The sequence below is a fragment of the Balearica regulorum genome, chromosome 10 (genome assembly GCF_011004875.1).
Source record: "Balearica regulorum gibbericeps isolate bBalReg1 chromosome 10, bBalReg1.pri, whole genome shotgun sequence".
In the NCBI taxonomy this organism is placed as follows: Eukaryota; Metazoa; Chordata; class Aves; order Gruiformes; family Gruidae; genus Balearica; species Balearica regulorum.
Genome location: NC_046193.1, coordinates 9,001,392 through 9,023,429, shown reverse-complemented (window position 1 = coordinate 9,023,429; position 22,038 = coordinate 9,001,392). Strand labels below are relative to the sequence as shown.

Sequence of the window (22,038 nt, the reverse complement as noted above, 5' to 3'; positions counted from 1 at the left end):
CATATACGTCCACATAGTAAAATGTGCAAACACGGACATGTATATGAGTAAGCACAAACATTTCAAATACATACATTACACTTTAACTGTGCGTAACCAATATCATCCTAACAGTATCCAAAAACAGTTTGAAGACTGGTGTAAAAATCATTGGTGGGAAAAAAAAACCCACCACCCACCATTTCTCTTCATTGCAAATGTTTGTTAAATGTAAATGCTGATATTCTACTCCTTGGAAGAATGTTGGTCTGCATGTGGAATTCCATGATAAAAAGCTTTAAAGTCCCAGGTTTCTCCAGATAAACTCCACTGGCTTACTGATGCATGAAGGCACTGAAATTGAATTACTGTACAACAGCAATTACTTTTCACAGTACAGTTATAATGAGAATCAGCTTCACAATGAACACCAGGTAGCTACAGTAGGAAAAGTTAATAAAAAGAAATCTCTTTTATTTGCATTTTCCACTGCAGCAATAGTAGTTGCCTTAAAGAAAAATAATCCTTAACACTTGATTTGCCATCTTACAAGTAAATCAACAATCTTTTTCACAGGATTCTCTTCACTTGCAAAGAAACACTAATGAAAATAGAAATTTAACTGCATAGCGAAAGTTTTAATAATAGCTTCTTGAATATTCTCTAATAAGTTATCTTTCATTTTGCTTTCTTTTTCACTTCCCTCTATCTTCCTTTGATTCTTTCCCATTACACCATTAACTAGGAAAAGTAAAAGCAACAAATGAATAGGTTTAATTCCACTTCTTTTTCTCTATCAAGTTTTTTGCAGTAGCCATTTGTTACTGAGCATTATGCCGTTGTGGTCTATTCTCTTCGGTTTCAAAGGAGTGGAGTCACCAAAATATCATCAAACCTTCTAAAAAGTTCAAAAAAAGTCACAGCTAACTATAAATTAGGACTGATGAAGCACATTTCCTAGGAGTGAAATCACTAAAAGTCCAGGAAAAGCAACTGAAGCAATACCACAAGTGACAGCGGACTACACAAGGCTCTCAAAGGGATTATTTTGGTTTGGGTGTAAAATTAAATCCACCGCTGAACAACGCAGGAAATATTTCCACTTATTCTACCTTATGGGCAGTAAGATTTTTCCCAACTCAAATGCAATAGTCTTAAAGGTAAACGGATACATCTAGAACACAGCTAGAAACAAAGCATCAGCGACATTGAATCAAAACCCCTTTTTAGTGGTTTTAACTTAAATCATGTGACAAATATTTTAAAAGAAAATCTGAAGTTGCCTCTCTGAAATTCAATCAAGTAGGGCAGTACTAGGAAGGAAGTGGTTAAGAGGAATATCCTGAACTGACATAAATCTAAGGTAAATAGTGAACGCTGGGGAGGGGGAGGAAAAAGAGAGAAAAAAAAAAGTTGCTTGCAAGGGTTTCCATCAGTAAGTAAATGACAAAAGGTTATATAATTGGTTTAAGCACTTCAGTTTTCCATTTATTTTAGTAGCTGACAGCACAAAAATAGGACCTTCTGTGATAGGATAATTGCATGCTGAAGGGTAATTCAAAACGGGGGATGAATATGATAAAAATCACACTGACTAACTAATCACTATTGAAAAGCAACGAGACAGAAAGATAAAAATTCAACCAGAATATAAAGGGGGGAGGAGGGAGAAGAGAGTGTCAAACGTGATTAGTAGCTTCAAACAAGTTAATGTGTTTGAAAGCATAAAACAAAACAAAAAACCTGAAGGCCTTTCCAAGCCATCCTATTTCTATATTTCCAGTTCTTTCTTCTGGCCTTTTCTACAAATTAAATATTTTATATACTGTGGCTTTATAAATAGTTGTCACAGATTGCTATATCTGCTACAGCCTGAAAAAGTATGTTGATTAAAATGGTTTATCTAAAAAGTATTTTAAATTCAAGCATGGATTTTGGTGTCTACTTGAAGCTAATTCAATGAGCAGTGGAGGGCAACAATTTGGGGTAACATTGGAACACATTTTCTGAGCACTTGGATTTGAACCCTTGCAATGGTCAGCCCATTATTTCCATCAAAAGCATATGTCAAAATTCTATTATTTTAGAGGCAAGGTGATGCAGTATTACTTTGTCTCAGCATGAGGCAGAGGTCTTAGGTCCATATGAGTTTTGTCACTCCTATCTCACCTCTCCAGATATGAGGAGAAAAGTAGCTATGATGTACCAAAGATGGAACTTATGCAAAACCGGCACGATACCAAAGGATTTTGTACTTATCAGGACATAAAATACTAAGCACTACTTACTACCAGAGCATAAAAGGTCACTCACTAACTACATCTCTAGCAACCAAGATGGACTACATTATGTAATTATGCTAAAATACCCACATGCTTTTTTGGAAGGTACACTAAACAGATGATTTTTTAAAAGAAGCGACCCTGTCCAAACCAAGCTTCAAGCTTCCTTTCTAAAGATGGAAACCTTCCAAAGAAGGCTCTGGATTTCAGTCAGTGTTTGGCACTAAAACCCTTCACACAATATTGTATGTATATTTTAACTTCCCAGAATTTGAGCTTATTTTCACTCAGAGCATGGTGGCCTATATTGGTCCTATATTTTTTTTACCTGCTTAGACAAAAACACCATCTGCATGAAGAGGCCAAACCAGTTCTAAACATTCATGAACATTAGAAAACATTCACTACGAAGCTCTAATTTAGAGACAAACTGCTCTTCCCCCAAGAGCACTCCACAGGGATGGAACAGAGCTCCGCTTTCCTTGGGTGCAACTTGCTGGTCGCTTCTCGCTCTAAACAAGTGCTGCCCCAAGGATGGGGTTTTTTCCCATTGTTATGATCTCAGGGCAGCAAGTTTCTCCACTAAGGAACAAGGGAAACAATACACACACCTCCAAGTCAATATTCTGTAGGCTTCTGGGAGCTGTTGTACGCGTCTTAAAAGTGCAGTTTTTCTCTGAAAAAACAGACTGTAAACATAGCATTGCGAGGTTCCATGTTTATTGTCCTTCTCCGCTTCCCTGCCAAGTGTGCTCAGTTTACAAGCTGAAATATGTTTTATTTTGCTGCCAGCCCAGAAAATTCAACCTCTAAACATAGCCAAATTCCTTCCTCCCTTTTGCAACATAACAAAAAATGAAAAGCTGAAGGCGAAATTGCATCTACAGTTGCACAAATGGAATCCCTGTCCTTGGGCGATGTCTTAAGCTCCACAGTTGAGACACAAAGACCTTCAACTCAATTGAGCAGACAAATCTGGCTGAAATAGAGTAGCTGGTGGTAAACGGCATCACCACAATGTCCTCTTAGTTTGTTGATACAGGTGATGTAACAGGAACTAATGTTACAGGCAGTCACCTAAAATTTCTAGTAAAGAATAATGCAAAATGAAAACTACCTGTTGTTCTTTAGGACATGCATGTTACAATGAACTCCTATTCGATATAGTAAAACATAGAAGTCAGAACTTTTTCTTTTTTTAAGGTAAATCTAATCTAATAGGATGCCAAAACTACTACAAAAGAAGAATCAGAATGGAGATTAAAAAAAATACCACAAAAAACCCCATGAAACTCCCAAACCTATAGATGTACAGAAAGCTCAATGTAGCTATTTAATGATCATTAGCAAGTTGCCTTTGGAGTGATGTAGTACTTAGCACAGTTAGAATAATTTTGGATTTACTCCCATTTTAGGCACCTGCTTTTTCTTCTAGATTTGAACTAGAGGACAGTTCTTGAACTCAGAAGACTCTCTGAAATACAGTTTTTATAACAGTGAGTAGTGAAATTAAGTTTCTTTGGTTTGATGTTTTGAAATCTAACATTTCAATGCACAACCAAACGTAGTTCTGTTTTACTGAACACGAGATACCTTACAAACTCATATGGGAAACTGGTAGTCCAAACCTAGTTGCACTCTCTTGCATTTATCTGTTGATGATATAAATAATTTGTATCTATTCTCTTGAACACTGATCCTAAAATACTTCTCAACACTTTAGTATTTCCACTTCAGCACCTTCAATCACTAGTACAGCCTTCAGAGCAGAGCCTAAATTATATACTTAGTTTTACATCATAGAATGAAATAGCAGATTGATCTGCTGCTTACCCGTACAGCTTCAGACTTTTTATGAAACATTTCTTCCATATTCTTTGCTAACTTTTTCACAAGCTGAAGGCCATCAATTTCTTCTATTGCAACATCCTTCTCATATTCTTTGTATTTCTGGATGAAAAAGAAAAAAAAAAAGAATTAGGGAAAAGTTATTCACAGTGAAGCAGCTGAAATTTTGACAACTAATTATTAGTTTCATATTACACTTTTGCTGACATTCTTCATTTATTTGATGTTTATTTGTGTGACAGAAGGCTGCTTTGTGCCAAGATGCTGTCACAGGAATAGAACAACTGGGTTAGAACCAGAACTCCATTAAGAAAATATAATAGAAATATTTATCTCGTGCACTGTAGGAAAATGATAATTCCCCTTCACAACGTTCAAATTACCCCTCCCTGCAATTGAACAGCAGCCAAAAAAAGTAGTAAAAAAAATCCTCACATCCCATCCAAACTCATCCAAAAATCATTTAAAACCAACAATATGCTTGGCAATCCACTGCACCGTAGAATCTACCTCCTCCTCAGCTGAACTTGTAGATGTCTATTTTCTCAAGCTTTATACAACAGTTACATTATGGATACTTATACTACAAGCTTATCTAGACATTGAACTTTCCATGCAAAGAAAACCCTAAATAAACCACATAAACCATGAGTCTTTATCCAAATGCAAGCCAAAAAGTATTCTTTATGCAATATGGATGAGCATTAGCTTGTGGTCTCTTTTCACAGTGTGAATAAGTCTCAGATTAAGCACTAAAAATATATTCAAAACAATTTTTATCCTCTATTTTCTGCATATAAACATTTTTTTCTTTATCAGTGTTTACAATGACGCTTGTAAGAATATAACATACCAAAAAAACCATAATATTCTTTGGAGTCAATCTTCAAAACACTTAGTACTGAGAATGTTCCTCCTTCCCATGACATTCCAGTACTGCCTGTACGCTAAAAGTGATGGCTTTTGGTCTAGTTATTGTTTGCTTCTCAATTTAAAGCATGTATGCGTTGTGGTGATCTAATCATTGCCTGTTACCGAACCGTTAACATATTCACATAATTGTACCTCCATGATACTGTGAAGATGAAAAGTATACCTGGCTTCTGCCAGCTTTAGCCCTACGTGCAAAAAATATCTTCCAAACTTCTAAAGCAGACTTTTAGTGCAATGCACAGCACAAAACTTGAGTCAATAAAATGAGCTGTTATTATTAAAAAGATTTATCAATAAAATTCGCCTATAGAATTACAATTATCTCCCAACCTTATATAACTCCAGAGAGAGAAGAAAGAATAATAGCATCAAAAACAGTGGCTCAGAGCACCTGGATGAACACTAAAATGATCAAAACAGCAAATAAGTCGGGACTAGTCATGTTCTGGCTGGTGATGGAAGGACGGACTCTATTTGTAAGCATATGCCTGCGCATATTGTACCTATTTCTTCTGACAAAGCTAATTTGCAAGGCAAAGTGACGCTTTGGACTTGCTTTACTATTTATACTTCTCTGTAAAAACTTGTTGGAGTGTTTTGATAGGCAAATAATATTTGACAAAATATCATTTGCAGACAATTTCATAAGAAGTTTAAAATATACAGTGTTGCCCATAAATATGTAGGACACTAAATTGTCTATATTCTGTAATTTTTCCATTTCAGTAATAACTCCCCCCCCCCAGTATTTCTAGTTACGAGGCTCTATTCTAGCTGAGATTTTAATATTAGTCTAAGCAATCTAAGAAGCCTTAAGCAGACCACCTGCATTTTGCTCCCTGGAGGCAGGAGGGAAGATTTGTTTTTTCCCCTTCTTGGTCTGCATTTAAATGCCATAAGCAGAGTTCTGGTTGCACCTCTGCTAGTCCAGTTATGCCATTACCAAACTCAATACTCTCCATTCTGAAAAAAAAAAATTAATTTAGGATAGCACAGTGATTTGTCTAAAATACAAAAATATTTGCTGGAGAAAACACAAGAACACAGCAGACAACAGAAAGGTAAATGTTACAAATACCAACTGTGATGAAATATAGTAAATTAAAAGTGAATTGAAAACATTCCCAGTTAATTGATGTCAAAGTCTGTTCACATCCCACAGGATTTGAAGCTTTGGAGAATTTAAAACAAATAAAACAAAATGCAGCGTCATGAACAACTATCCTATTTACTATGTCAATAGATCAAGTACAAATTTGAATCACTTATTTCAAGCTGCACACATCAGGTTCAACATATCAAGTTCTGATAAAAATTGTTTCCTTCAGAGTTGACCTTTGAGTTCTTAGAAAATATTCTAAAATGCATCACTTCAAGAGACTGTTTTCACGTCATCAGATTTATTGATTTAAGCTTTGCCATCAAGTGAAGAAAACCAGGAGATCATTCACTACATTTGTCCAAAAACTGAATGGTACAGTTGAAGTTGACAAATTTGCGAGGCATAGAGAATTATACTATATGGGCTATTAGGCTGTTGTGAGAATGTATTAAAAAAACCACACTTCTCAATTTTGAGCAACCGGTGCTTTTGAAAATTAGTAACACCTTGCACTCAAAAAAAGATGGGAAAGAGTTATTAACTGATAATTTATAATTTTATAGTTATGCTAGTTCATGATACATAAATTCATTTTTTTCACAATTTAAATGCCAAAGTTCCAACATAAACAAAAAATTGGAGGAAACAGAAGATATTCTTTAAGTTCTATTTGAAAAGACCACACAACTTGCATGGTGCCTCTCTAGTCAACTGCTGGAAACCTTCAAGAACATTTGCAAGAAACTCAAGTATTCACTTGATCTGCAAGACCTTAGCAACCAAGAAATTTACATAATAAGAGGTTTACATAATATGTATTTTACATTCAGTATTTCATTGCCATAAAAATACTTCTATTATTTTTTCAGCCATCAGTGGAAGGTTCCAAAACAGAAAAAATTATGTGGCTGGAAAAAACACCAGCTGTTTTTAGTATCCTTGTGCTCTAGTGATTGTGTCTGGAGGGAAGAGGTGCGTGTCTATGTGCTTCCTCTTAGTACTCAGTGTGCATGAGGCTAGGAATTTAGATTCAAATCTAGAAAGCAGTTGATTTTATAACAACTATCAACGCAAGAAACCTGCATCACAGCAGATAGTGGGGAAAAAAAAAAAACCACAATGAAATTCTAACAAAGAACATCATTAATAATGGATTTTCTTCCTTTCACTGCAGAGGCTGCCTGACCTCCAGGCTCTCATCATTTCCCTACCACTAGATTTTACATATTAAGTTTGGTTTTAATTTAAATAAATTAGCTAAAGCAGCAAAGACATACTCCTTTTGAAATAAATTTGAAATAGTTTTTAAATGAAATTATTTATTTTATTTTAATGTAATCTTGAGAAAACAGCAGTGTGCCATTAGGGTTCCCATTAAGCAAAAAGCTACCACGGACAGTGGCAAAAAAAAAAAAAAAATTTCTGTGCCAGCCTGTCCTTCATATTCCAGGCTCTCAAATGACCTTGTAGTACCGCTACTCTGAATGGCTCTTCCAAGCAAAGCCTTAAATAGCCACCTCTCTCCACTGTAAAAAATATGAAGTTGATGATAAAGTTTTTGGGTTTTTAAAAATAAAATAATCCTATTTTTTCAATGTCGTATAATTTTATTCCAGTAAGAGATACTGAAAAATTCTCATCAACTTTTGTAACATACCCAGTAATACATTTGTACTGTTATTAAAATGAGAGAAAATAGCCTTAACTTTGCTATAAATAATTGACTTGCAGAACAAAAGTTAGTCACAGTTGGACATTCCTTTATATAAATGGATTTCTAATTGTCTAGAAGATTGAGCAGACAACTTCTGATTTGCTGCGTTACAAAAAAAAAATCAAAAAACTTGAAATGCTGATTCTTTCTGCTTGCAAAAATCATCATTTGGTAAGAAATTCTCCAGAGATATGAGAACATTTATCATTTGAGAAAGCACACAAAAATTACATTATTTCTTCAGTATCTGTTTTGCCAGATCATTTCACATAAGCGCCAGGGAAAGACGGACAGTACTTCATTGTCAGAACTTTTAACGCTGTTCATGGATTTAGGCATGGGGCTTTTTTCTTGCATGATAAATGATCATCTAGAAATAACATACCAGAAAGCAATCTATACAAAACTCAGGTCTGAAGCATTTAATACAGTCACTATTAGGCACTGAAAAAATCAACACCTAAAAAAAAAAAAAAAAAACCAAAACCTACAACAGAAAACAATAGAAATTTAGAAATTTGTTTTCAAATTTCTAAAATTTGAAGAAATAAAAGAAATAAAACCATCCCACCAAAACCTATGCAGCTTCAGTGACCAAGGCAGGAAAAGAAATACCCTCTTAAAGCAAGACAGCTTCAGAAAGATACCATATGTCAGCTACAGTTTGAATTTTTACTCCTTATTTTTTCTCCAAAGAGAAACATGATTTTTGTGTTCCTGTTTGTATCTAATTCTATCAACTCTTATAAAAATCAAGATAATTGCCTTTATACTGTATAGAAAAATATTTTTAAGTTACTTACAAGTGTGTAAACAGTCCTTCATATCAGTCTTTCGACAAGTCTGTGGGTGCTTTGTACATGCGCAGAACAACCATTTATGATGAAAATTATTCCCACTCCACAGGATTTTCAGAGCCAGTAAATATCACTACCATCCCGATTAAAGAAATTCATTTACTCAACAGGAATATTGTAATAATCCTTTAAAAGTAATCCGTCACTTTGTGTCGCATATAAGAAACTGATATATGTCTCTGAGGTGTGTTCATACCTCTAGTTTGCATAGTTGTACATATTTCATAAATATTGCTTTTTGAGAGTGTTTTTGTTACATACAGGTTAAATTATCTATATATGCATGTATACATTTTTTGTTTCATAATGAAAAAGCAGAACAGTCATGCAAATGAAAAATCAAACATCCATTCAATCTGTCCATTCTTCCCTGAAAAAAAAGAGTACGTTTACTCCATGCCATTTGCAAAAAACCAAACAAAACCCAAAAAACCCCCAAAAAACAGAAAACCCTACACCAAAACCACTTTCAGATGTTCAAGTCTCAACATTGCAAATGTAAAGCGAGATCAGAAAAACATACACTTTTGATTAAATCACCGACTCTTTGATTTCAATTAATAACTATCGCCCAGTTGAAGGGCTGTGCACCACTGGAACTGTTTAAACTTGCTTCTGACACTCTGCCATGTAAGTCCTAACAGCGACTCCCCTTGGCACAGAAGTGCTGGTTTGAAGGGCCACAGGAGTTAATTGGCTTAGTGGAATTATTTCTATATTTGAGATATCCTGACAATCAAATGTAATCAATAAACGAGTCTGCAAGGCTGCAAAAAGCTTACAGCTAATACAATTTGCAGCTCAACGTGGTGGTTTTTTTTTTTTTTTAGTTACAGAGTCAAAAACTACATCAGTCTTAAACAGAGTTCTGTCTCAGTTAATTCTTTAAACCCTAAAGTCATGGATTTCTTCACTACTGTTGACTTCCCTACCCAAAGCAACTTTGGATTTTTAGGTCAAGTTCTAGAGTGTTGGGATCAGAAGGCTGAAAATATACTACATTTTATTCATCAAGAAAAATGTTGGGGGTTTTTCCCTCATCTATTGCTCATTGCAATCTAAAAATAAACCTAACATTCATTTTTTAAATGCTCTTTTCATTGTATAACTGTTTTGTATGTTATCATTACTACTGCACAAAATTTAAAACAAATGGCATTTATTCAGGGTGCTTTAAACACACCTACTACTTTTTACACGTGTGGGTTTTGGTTTGGGGTTTTTTTAAATTATAAAACCCCAAACGTACAATTTACGTGGAGCAAACTGACAGTGTAGTCACATTAGGTGCTGTCCTACACCGTTAACAGTTCTGTTGAAATTAAAAGAACTACGCACAGAGAAAGGCTTTCTGCTATTATCAAAATATGGCTCTGAGCTTTTAAATCAAAACTAAGAATATAAATTGCTCTTGATGTGGAAAAATCTATTACAGCATTTTATAAGACAATATTTTTTTAAAACAATATCCACATTCAAATTGATGTGACACAAACTGTGAAAGTTTCAACCTTAGCTAGCTCAAGTTGTTGCTGTACTCTACCACACATCCCTTCTGCACGTGAGAGACTGTGGAGCAATTCCCAGCATAAGATTTAAAAATATACAGCACAGCCTCTACATGCTTCGTCAGAAGTGAGGGGTCGCTAATTATATATGCGCTGTTGGAATAAACCTGAATTTGAAGCCATATAAAAGCAGTCTCCAGAATTACACACGCGCGTGAGTGGGAATAGGAGCTTTTCCACTGAGCAGAAGGGTACTCAGATGGCACTACCACAGCAGAGATATCAAATACAGATGGTGCACTCCTCTGATAGACTCATCTGCAACTCTTCCTTATGAAAAGATTTTGTATTTTCCCATTATCACATTGACCCTACGGCAGTGTGGGTTTTTTAAACTAGGGTGACAGTGTTATATTGTTATTACCTGGTCCCTCCTTGCTTGAAAACGCATTCAGTGGAGCAACTTTAAAGGCCTTAACAAATTAAGCATTATTGAGAGTTGTTTTTATTTTGTTGATGATGGCTGGTGAGCATTTATAAACAAAATTATTTTAGTTCAGAACCGATATAGAATTTTTTCATCCACAGATCTCCAAAGACTTTATAAAAGGAGTATTGATGATGAACTCCATTCTGTACACAAGAATATGGAGACATAGATAAATTCGGTGACATCCCTAATGTCACGCAACAGTTCATAACTACAAAGAGAACAAGCTCTCTTGGTTATTCTTCCGGTGCCTTGCCCAACAGACCACAGATAACTTTGATAAGTTCAGCTTGATCTGTATGGAAAGATGAGTCACAACGGCATATTTCTACTCACCTTGACGTTAGAGAACTCCTTGATAATTGGGAGTTTGTGTTACACCACATTACACACTCCTATTAACCTTTACTGAACCTCTTTGTGTTGATGAAATCCATCACAGCAGTGACCAGTGTGGTGGCACACTCATTTTCTTTTCTGCAGAGAAATTTTTACTCACTTCATCAAATGACTCCAAGGAACTCTACATTAGCCTGTCACATTTGACTCTTGCCACACACTGGTATCTGAGGAACTCCTGTTGCCTCAAGCTCCCATTTAGTTACTTCATAAAATACGCTTCAAAATGCAAAATATTTAAATATTTGTTGCATACTATTTTACTATGATTAGCTACTCAAAGCTGTACCTGGCATATTATAGCCAAAGATCAGCTATCCTGGGAAATTTGTTATCATCAGCAGCCTTGACAAGGATAGTTACTGCTTTCCTTGCAAAATAATTTACACACATGCAAGTATCTTACAGTCATTGCAAGGGCACTATATCCCCAGCGTATTTAATCTTTACAAAGATATTTACTTCTGACCTATTTTTACCTCATTGCTGCATGCAAGTGCTACAAAACCAAATCAATTAAAGCATTAAGCTGAATGGTAATCAAAACCAAACCAACCAACCCAGTTCCTGATTTAACAATATTCCCCTGCCGTGTCTGCGAAACATGTCCACACAAGGTATCTCCTCAAGCCTTTGCACAACTAGATAGGTACAGGTATACCACATAAACAGCAATCACAGGAAGAGTCTCAAATATATTCCTGGTTAAAACAGCTGAGCTAGCGTGGAAAGATACAAGCTACTCTAAAATATAGAGTATTTCTCACCACAAATAAAATTTAAAAGCAGCAGTCATACTGGTGATGCATAAATTATGCTATTCTCTAATAAATAGATAAGGAAACACATTCCAGGAGTTTAAAATGCTAGCTCTCTAAAACTAATTCAGTATTTTAATTTTTACTTGAAGTAGTTAATAAGCCTCTGCCTAAACAACCATCACCAAAACAAGCGATCCAAATAGCAATCCAGTTAGAAGATCTAATTCCAAGCAGTTGAACAGAGGTCAAGAATTCACTCACAGCTTTCCCTTTAACAGAGTTGCTTTGGGTCAGGGCTAACCAAAGTAACAAAAAACACTAGAGAAGGTTTGCCTTGCTCCTGCCTCCACATCCAGTGGCAGAGACTGAGGGACAGTTTACAAGGGCAAGTAGTGACAGGACAAGGGGGAATGGCTCTAAACTGAAGGAGAGTAGGTTTAGGTTAGATATTGGGAAGAAATTCTTCCCTGTGAGGGTGGTGAGGCACTGGCACAGGTTGTCCAGAGAAGTTGTGGAGGCCCCATTCCTGGAAGTGTTCAAGGCCAGGTCGGATGAGACTTTGGGCAACCTGGGCTAGTGGAGGGTGTCCCTGGCCATGGCAGGGGGGTTAGAACTAGATGGGCTTTGAGGTCCCTTCCAACCCAAACCATGCCGTGATTTTACGACTTGAGACTCTTTTGCAGAAGAGTGCCAACTCACCATCTTTCCTGACTATAAACTCATTCATATCGAAAATGGTTGAAAAAGCAAATTACTATCTTGTACATTCTTTTAGACATCTGAAACATCTTCACAGGCCAGCACGGGTGTTTTAAGAGTCAGTTAACCAAGACTATTAGGAATTGCTTTAGAAATACATTTTACAGAAGCTATCTATGTAATTATACATACCCTTGCTTCTATTTTAGAAGAGAACATAAAGCCCTCATTTAAACCAAAAAGAACATTCTGGAACTTCCCTGGAGACTCCTTTCTCCATAAGGATGTACTTGATACTCTTGAAAACTCACTACAGTATTTCACATGAACTGCTTTAAACAACGAACAAAAAAACCCTATAAGTATAAATCTGCAGAATCACAACATGACCCAGAGGGCATGTTCATCCAAGGCAAAGCCATCACTATATTTTCAGGTGAAAGCAAGTATATTAGAGGCCTGTACTTCTAATCTGGTCCTCACAAAAGTCTGAAGAAATGGGGGAATGCAGTCCTTTCATCCTGGATATTTATTTTGAGTCACTGAAGATTCAGAAGTGGGGAACCTGACAACTTACTACGTTCACCAATTTCTCATCTGGAATGAGATGCTAACAACATTTTCTTTTGTACACCAAACTGCATCGGTCTTCTCAGAAAGCCTTCATGGTAACTGGAAACAAGAACAACCAAGAGAAACAGCTTGCTTTGTGCTGTCACAAGATACATCCAGAAACTAATTCTTTCAAACAGCCTTTATAATGTTTGGGTTTTTTCTCTCTCTCTCTCCCTCCCTTATTGTTCCATTTCTGTGGACCTATGCCTGCCTCACAGCCAGCTGTTGTTCTAGATTTCAGTATTTTTATATGCTTTTATTAGACAATGCTTATTTTCCATCCAAGAAAAACTAGACAGTTGTTTCCCCATCTTCCATGGCTGCCCCTAAACGACCAATAAAATAACATAAACGACAAAGAAAGCTGAAGCCAAAGTGGAGTATAGACATAAAAACTGAAGTGCATTCTGAAGACAAACCTTTGCTTAGCAATATCCATGTCTTGTGACAAGATTTAAAAGCACTCTTTTAGAATAGCTAATGGTTATTGTTCCTCAGAAAAATCTCATCTCCTTGGGACACAAACTCTTCACAATTTGCAATGCTCTCTATAACTAACATTCATCTGCTTGGATAATACTTGTAAACCTTTACCCTTTGCATTGTGCAGGACCTTCAATGGTAACTCTTAAATGGGCTTTATTTCATTGTTTGTCACAATGAAGGACATGGCATTGATCCCGGCTGCTATTTCTCATCATTGCACTTTTCTGTATTCACCTGATAACGGTATTTACATTGATTTAGGGTTTTAGACAGGTATCAGAACACCACGTATCAAAGTGGACTTCCAATAACAAGAAAAAGCATAATATCTGAATATCTGAACTCAGGCACATGAATTTAGGCTTCCAATCCTTCATTTCATCACTGAACATGAAAAATTATTTTCAAAAATCTAAACTCCCCTCCATCACAAAGCCAGCGATGTCGGTACGTTCTCAGAATCTTCAAAAATCAGACCACCTGCACGTGGTCTGTGTGCAGATATCTTGAGAAGAATTCAGCAAACTAGCAGAAGAGAAGAGAAGAGAAGAGAAGAGAAGAGAAGAGAAGAGAAGAGAAGAGAAGAGAAGAGAAGAGAAGAGAAGAGAAGAGAAGAGAAGAGAAGAGAAGAGAAGAGAAAGGTTTGGAAACTAAACTATAGTATTTGGCACTGCCTAGAAATAAACCATCTAACTCAAGCGTCTATAATAGAACGTATAAACAAATATATTTATCAGAAAAAGTACAGAGCTTCTGCACTAGAAAGGACCCAGCAACAGCTTTGTTTTGCTTGGTCAATAAACCACTATTAATGATAATGTATCTATGAATTAAAGATCCATCAATCTGCGTAGCAGGGAATAGAAGCCATGAATAATACCCAAATCAATACTATGAAGTCGTAAAGAATACAGTGTGCTCTCCTTCAGGCTAATGGTAATTAATTTACTTTTGCTCCCTTCACACATGAGAGGAAGCTAGTAGAAGAACACTTTAATCACATAAAAGTTGTTAATTAGAAAAAGAACACATACTGTTATCTCCTTACTGTATCTTTTCTGTTCATATGCTTATAGCACTTTAAAAAAAGTACTGCTTTATTTGCACAGGTAGAAAAAACAGCTTGTCTTTTAGGAGCATGTGCGTATACTGGCTGACATTTTCAAGTACTACAATTTGAAAGTTTGCTTCTTAAATAAAAGTTTTATTTGGGATATTTATTAGTATAAACAGCTAATGTCTAAAAATCACGTTTCTCCAACACAAGTACTCTACTAAGGTATATATGTATAAGACCTGTTTTAAGCCTTATGTGGTTCATTATACCATAGCGGAAAACCTTAGCACTGAAAAATTATGTTTGCTTATGTTGATACTTCATTTGATTCAGTTCCACTAGTTAATTAAATAATGCCTCTTTTTTATTGCAATTAAAAAAAGACCAGGTTTAAGTGATCAGGATCTAATGCAGGCAGCTGCCTCTTAGAAAATAAAAAAAATGTGGTGGTCCTGTTCCTTTGAGGGAGTGGCCCTAGACCAGCAAGCCTCCAGAAGAGGAAACAAGATTTCTAGTTTTAAAAAGAGTGTCATTGCTTTCTGAAGAACAAAATTTTAAAAGAATTCTAACACAATGAATATTAGGTACTATTTTTGCACAAACTAAACTTTAAATTGCTACAATTAACAGTACGTTTCACAAAGAGATCAAAATTAAAGTTTCCGTTTTTCAAATATAGTCTTCATTATAATGTTCAGCAAATTGCCATCAGCAGACTACTACTATTTCATTGCTTAATAAAAATACACAATTTCACTAAACCCCAAAATATCAAAGCCCCCTGAATCACAGGTTACTGCTAGTCAGTCTATTGATAAATTCCTCTCTGCTCACCACAAAGCAATGACCTTCTTGGTGAACTGCATTCAAGCCTCTAAGACAGCACAGTAATTAACATCTGCTTAAGTTAAAAATCACAAGTGGTCCTACTGAAGCAGGCAGAACAAGTCAGCACTTAATGCTATCTACTGTGAATTTAGGGTCCCAGTGGTCATTTCTGACTCTCAACACATCCTTATGCAGTTTTGCTAAACTCATGTCATCAAGCTCAAAAAAGCTAACTTCTGAGACCGAGCTTGACCTTTGGTTGTTTACCAGCAACTGTGTATAAGATTCATAATGTAGGATTGCATCTCCGTCTTATGAGCTTTCTAAAAAAGTTTTGCTATAAAAGAACATAATGCACATAACCAAAGGTGGAACACTTAATTTCCAACACCAGATTTTGTCATGTTAACCTACTGAAAAATTACAATAATTTAGATTCCTGTCAAACTCTACCCTGCAATGTAAACACCCTGAATTTACTTGCAGGTTTCCTCTTTTCACAAAAATACAATTTGGCGCTTATTATTATGAACGTACAAGGAACAGCGTACATCAATAAAATATAACTGTGGCAACCGGACATTCTGTTTGCATTTGGAGGTACGGCAGAGCTCGCGCTGCATGCACAGGACTGCCAGAGGCACACATCTGTTTGTGCAGTTCTAGTTCAGTAGTTTAAGGAATGAAGTATCACCTCATTACAGAACTGCCATGTATGAGTGAATTTGTGGCGCTTGCCCTCCTCACAGTCAGACAGTTCTAATCTCCTTGCAAACCACAGCGGCAGCACAGAGATGAAGTGTTAAGCTTATCAGGCCTCATCTGTACCATCACCTACTTAGTTAAGCCCAGGCCATCCATTTCTCTGTCATTTCTTTGTTCCTGAGGTACCTGAATACATAATAGCCAGTAGCGCAAGATACAAGAAATCTTTAAGACTTCACAAGAACACCACCTACTTTTTTTTTTTTTTTTAATGCAAACTGACAACAATTTGCAAGCACCGGTTTAATCATAGGGTGCACTATCTGCATTTTTCTTACACTAGAATCCTACCTTGTACTATCATGAAATAACCTGTTACAATGAAGTTATTCATTTATTTTATATGAACTTTCAGAGTTTGCATGGAAATTCCTAACTCTGAAAAAGCCTGTATTCCTACTATAGTGTAACAATTGGAAGGGTTCTGGTAATTGAAAATCTTATGGCATAGTAAAAACAACTTTGTAGTCAACCATTCTTTTTGGGCATCATCAAGAAAATCAACAGAGTTTTGTTTCAGTCACAAAATGAGGATTGTTCTTTAGTGGCTTTAAAAAAAAAAGCATCAAAAATGTTGCCTTTAATTCATTCAAAATAGAGTTCCCTTTTAACCATTTCTTTTTAGCAACACAACTCTGCATTCAAGATCATGATACCTTACGGATTTTTATTTCAGGACTAAGATCCAAAACTTTACATATGAGCAACTGCACTCAAAAGATATTCTAAATACTTGGCAGGAAAAACTTGAAGTGGCCTCTAGAGAAGTACTCTGAGCTAGGTAGAAGACTTGCCCTCAGATCCGAGTCATTCTGCTGTTTCAAGAGCATCTGAGCCAACACAGTAACCTCTTGGTGAGAGGTTTGACCCCACGGGATTCCTCTTCCTAAGCACCTTCTGGAGCCAGGGGACTGAGACGGACTAACTTCCAAGGTTCCTAGTCACCAACTGAAGGAGACTTTTCCTCTCTCCCCCAACTATGGTGGAAGGACAAGTAAACCAGATTGATTAGGCTAGCTAGCAAGACCTGCCTCCTCCTGGTTTAACACGTCTTCCAGATCACTGTTACAGGTATACAAGTACTACTGAGACATGCACATGAGGAGACACTGATGCCATTCCAGACCCAATGTCATTGATAGCTATTAACCACAAACAGGGAAAAGAGCTATGACAGTTGTGTTCAGTCTCAGTGGTGCTGGGAATACACAAGCAGCATGTTGCTTCTCCCCATGTAGCCCTGTACAAACAACGCAGCTGCACTCTGATCAGATTGTGTACCATTACACCAAAATTCATCTAAAGGGATTTTGAAAATTGAATTCCTTTTGCAGGAACAGCTAAAGACTGCATGCAACATTTCACTAATTCATATCTACAGAGCCTGTAAAGATTCCTGAGCATTACTTATGCACTGATGGTGCCATCCTACTTGTCTAGATGTCTCTAGAACATCCTAATCAGGCCTACATTGACAGATGTCTTAGTTGAAACAGGAATGTTTTCCAGCCTTTAAAACAAACAAAAACCCACACTGTTTATAATCAGCAATTCGCTTTTGGCTCATTCTTCAAAATTTTCCTGTTCTGACTAGAGATTAAAAGTCAAACCACAAGAATACTGCCAATCACTTCATCATTAGCTCCTTGCAAGTCAGCAAAATAAAATTATACATTTATGAAAAAGAGAGGGGGGGGAGCATTTATTGCAGTAAATTAGATATTTTTTCCAATAGCAGCTTACATTAAAGAATGTTAATTTGATCCCTGTCAGTTTTACAGCTTTCTGTCAATACTGCATTTGAAAACAAAACAAAAAAAACCCCCACCAAACCACCAGGAATAAGCATGCAAATATTCCAATCACACTCCAACCCATTTATATCCTTGCTTCAAATGAAGAGGGTTTGGTGATAGCTTCAGAAGAGGTGTGTGGTTCATGGAAGCTCATTACCAAAACAATGAATAGAAAATTGCATGAACCCACCTGCTTAAAGTAACTATCTAAAAATTAGAGCTTAGGTGCCACAACGTGCGAAATAGTATACACTATGCAAAAAAGCCACTAGGAGCGCCGACAACATGACCATAACTACAGAAAACAGCGGAGCAGAAATTGAAGAAGATGCAGGATACCTAAACATGCTCTTTCTAATCTCTGGTACTCAGTATTAGAATGAAAACATGCTTCTAGCAAACTAACCTTTTATCATGCTTTCCAGTAAAAAGTAATGATCAGTTACCAGATTTAGAACTCTCTGATGGCCAGGAAAATATCCTCCACTACACATTGTGATCTCCTGCCAAACCCGACTGAGGATACCCAAGTCACCACTATGTATTTTTGAAGAGTGACTCACTTCACCCTAAGCTGTTTATTTCACAATTAGAGGTTAAAGAAATCACGCATCCTCTACCACTTCTGGTGAACCATTAACATCTCACTAAGAACACCAGCATTAGATTACTTTCTTCTCCCCATCTGGTTCTGCTGACCCAGCGTGTAAGATTACTCTCTGGAAAAGAAAAGCCACAAGGACAGACCAAGGCATGTTTCCATGAGGCCCTCGTAAAAGTCTCTGGTTACTGTGGGATGAAGACAGGAGAAGTGCCAAAGCGCACAACAGCACAGCTGACAGGAAGATAATGTCCCGATGCAACTGTTCCTGGGTGTTTTACTGTTATTGCTTCTCTAATCCTCATCTCTTTGTTCCGTTAATTAGCATGCAGTGGCTATAATCCTGCCCAGAAAAAGTCTTTGTTCCCAGATAATAATTTCACTAACAAGCAGAAACATTTTACAAATTTTATGACAACAAATGAGTCAAGGTCATAATCAGCTGGTCATCTCTGGCTTTCCTTGGAATTTCTAAATAATATCAGTTAACTACTTACAGCATATAAAAGGATCAATAAATTTAGAAAAATACCCGATTCCATGACTTTTAGAGCTGAACTTCCATATATTGCCTGTAAAAAGGTAGTAGCCCCCTTCTATTCTGGTTTAAGAAGCTGGAGGTGGGTGTAAGGGTCACATATGGGCAAAAAGAAAGGATAAGCAGGCCCTCTTTTTTGCACAGTACACTAAGAGTCAAAACAAAGCACTTGCTAAATGACAGCTGGGAAGACAAGACCGCGGCTGTCTTCCCAGCACTGCAGCAGTCTTCTGATGGAATCATTTTAACTTTCCTGTGTCTTTATTTCCTCATTCATAAAACAAATTAACTTTGTTTTACAGGAATAGTTTCATGCTGAAATTGCTATCATTCTTCAATATCCTTAGCATAGAAACGGTGTATAAACATTTAAAATATATTCTTCATTCATTCACTAAAATATTTACCAACGTCTTCTGAAGATGTTTGAACTTAAGATATTCTGAAATAGTTTAAGAGGACCAGGTATTAGCATATTTCACAGTGCAAACTGAGTAAGAATGAACAAATATAAGAATTTATTTCTAACCCTGTAGGATACCTTAACAAACCAGATCTTTGAGGCTGTATCTGAAAATTGCATTCCCTTGAAAATATTTTGGTAAATAAAAGACCAGCTTTTTTCCTAAAACAGCACACTCACATTAGGTATACAATATTAAAGACTCATTTAATATTTCTATTTCTTTCCCAATAATTTGTAGGAAGTATGTTTAGACTCCTAATTATTGATTGTTCTTCCAGTTACTGGTCCTGACTTTACCAGGACTGAATTTCCAAAAAAAAAAAAAAAAATCCCATATTATTCCAAAGTTTAGTTTCACAAGTTGCATTTGAAGAAATCATCATCTTGCTCTAAAATAAGACATCTTCTAGACAGGCAGCATAAACTCACGCTTCATTTTTTTGTCTTGTATATGAGACTTAATTCTTTAAAATGAGAGCTGCAATATAAATCAAGTCTGATGTCTACTGGTCCTCTACAGAGGCTTTAAATTTTAGAACATTGAACTGTCACATTATTAATAATTTCTTCAGAACTCAGTTTTCATTTTACATATAAATATATATATTGAGAGAGAATAAATATATCAAAACTGTGCTTTGTAGTTCAAACATTGCTGGAGATAAACATGATCTGTATAGTTACAGGCAATGGCTACAGTAAATAATAAAATTATCTGTAATATTAGGGGACAGGAGAAAGGAAATCTCACAGACAACATAAAAAGTCTTACTATTTAAGCTTAAAGACCTTTTGAAAAATCAGTTATTTTACCAATAAATACAACTTAATAATAATGAAGCAGATTTTGCAGAAGCAATTCTTAACTCCCTTGTTATTTGAGAGCAACTATGGAAAATTTAAGTCAAAGGGATTTTGGTTTTGCAGTAAAATTAGCATAAGTGAAATTTAGGGTTATAATGAAGGCTATATTCTTAGAGGAAGAATGGTCTGGTGGTTGAGATATTAACCTTGGACTCGAAAGAATTGGGCTCAGGTCCCAGCTCCGCCACAGAGTTTTGCATAACCTTGAATTAGTCACTTAATTCCTTGGTGCTTCTGCTCTCAAGGTATTAAACAGGGATAATAATATTTCCACAGTCAGCTTCACCTTGCTCTTAGGCTTAGTCTTGCAAATTAGGCAGAAAACAAAATCTGTGAAAAGCCCCCAGTAGTCTAGCCCCAAGCACAATTTGTTTCAGGCTAAGAATTAGTTTCCGTTCTGAAGACTTGGCATCAGTCTCAGTTTGCATCGTGTAACCCCAAGCACCATCAAAAATCCTAGGAACTACAGTAATAAAACATTCAATGATAACAACAGCATTCCAGCAATAATATTTATGCACATATATCTGCATAAAAGGCAAAGGCTTATTACATCAATTGCTAAAAAAACCCTAGCTAGCTAACTTCAAACCTAATATAAAGAGTCAAAAGACAAATAAATATTTGCTTTTCAATATATTACTGTATTTTAACGGCTTTGTGTATGTGTTTAAGAAGTGAAGAGACTACAGAATTTTGAGTAAAACTTGAATCTGATGGAATAAAATGTACTTTGCATAATTCACATGCAAGGAAAATACACACAGACTAAGAAGCAACACTCCTTATGTAGCAAGAGCACAAAGTATCTGTCATTCTGAAGTACTGTGATACATTCAAACAAACATAAAAAATGCTTTCTATGTTTATCTACCATGAAATGTTTATGCACATAATCTGTTACTCAGTTTGTAAAAACAGTTATCCACTTCCTGAGCATACGGTAAATATCTATCAGGAAGCATCACAAGGACTTTCTATCACTTAAAAAGAAAAACAATAGTTTTTGATATATATGCCCTATTTTTATTCCCCCCTCCCCCCCCATCAACAAAGAACTCTTAAGAAATGCATTGCATAGAAGTATTTTCCAACCACTACTTCATTGAAAACTGCATAACTCCACAAGAAAGAGATGCTCAAATAATTGCAGTTAGAATCACAAAACACTTATTCTCTATTTAGATTCCATAAAATCACGCACATATCAAGCTAAAAGCTTTTATCAAACACAATGTCAAAGAATTTCAGCTGACTGATGAGCAATCAAACTTTGGACGTTTAAAAAGACAACACTAAAAACATTCCAACTATAGCTTAGATGTTAGTTTGAAAATGAATGCTATTACTGTTCCTAGCTTGCAAGAAAAAGAAAAGAGCGAACACGCGTGAGAGCGCTCACACTGTCATGAGACAGATGTAGAGACACTAAAATAGGAAAGAAGGTGAG

General features: G+C 36.1%; 1 protein-coding gene across 4 annotated transcripts in view; it reads right to left on the bottom strand.

The window, feature by feature from the left end:
* The window catches only part of CACNA2D3 (calcium voltage-gated channel auxiliary subunit alpha2delta 3), a 463,402-nt gene that overhangs the window by 361,263 nt on the left and 80,101 nt on the right, over positions 1-22,038 (bottom strand). For all 4 annotated transcript variants that reach the window (XR_012837017.1, XM_075761986.1, XM_075761987.1 and 1 more), the window contains exon 3: positions 4,095-4,211. Coding sequence is in view for 3 of the 4 variants with exons in the window: in XM_075761986.1 (XP_075618101.1) it covers positions 4,095-4,211 (117 nt within the window). In the remaining variant the exon portion in view is untranslated. The remainder of the gene's footprint in view (positions 1-4,094; positions 4,212-22,038) is intronic.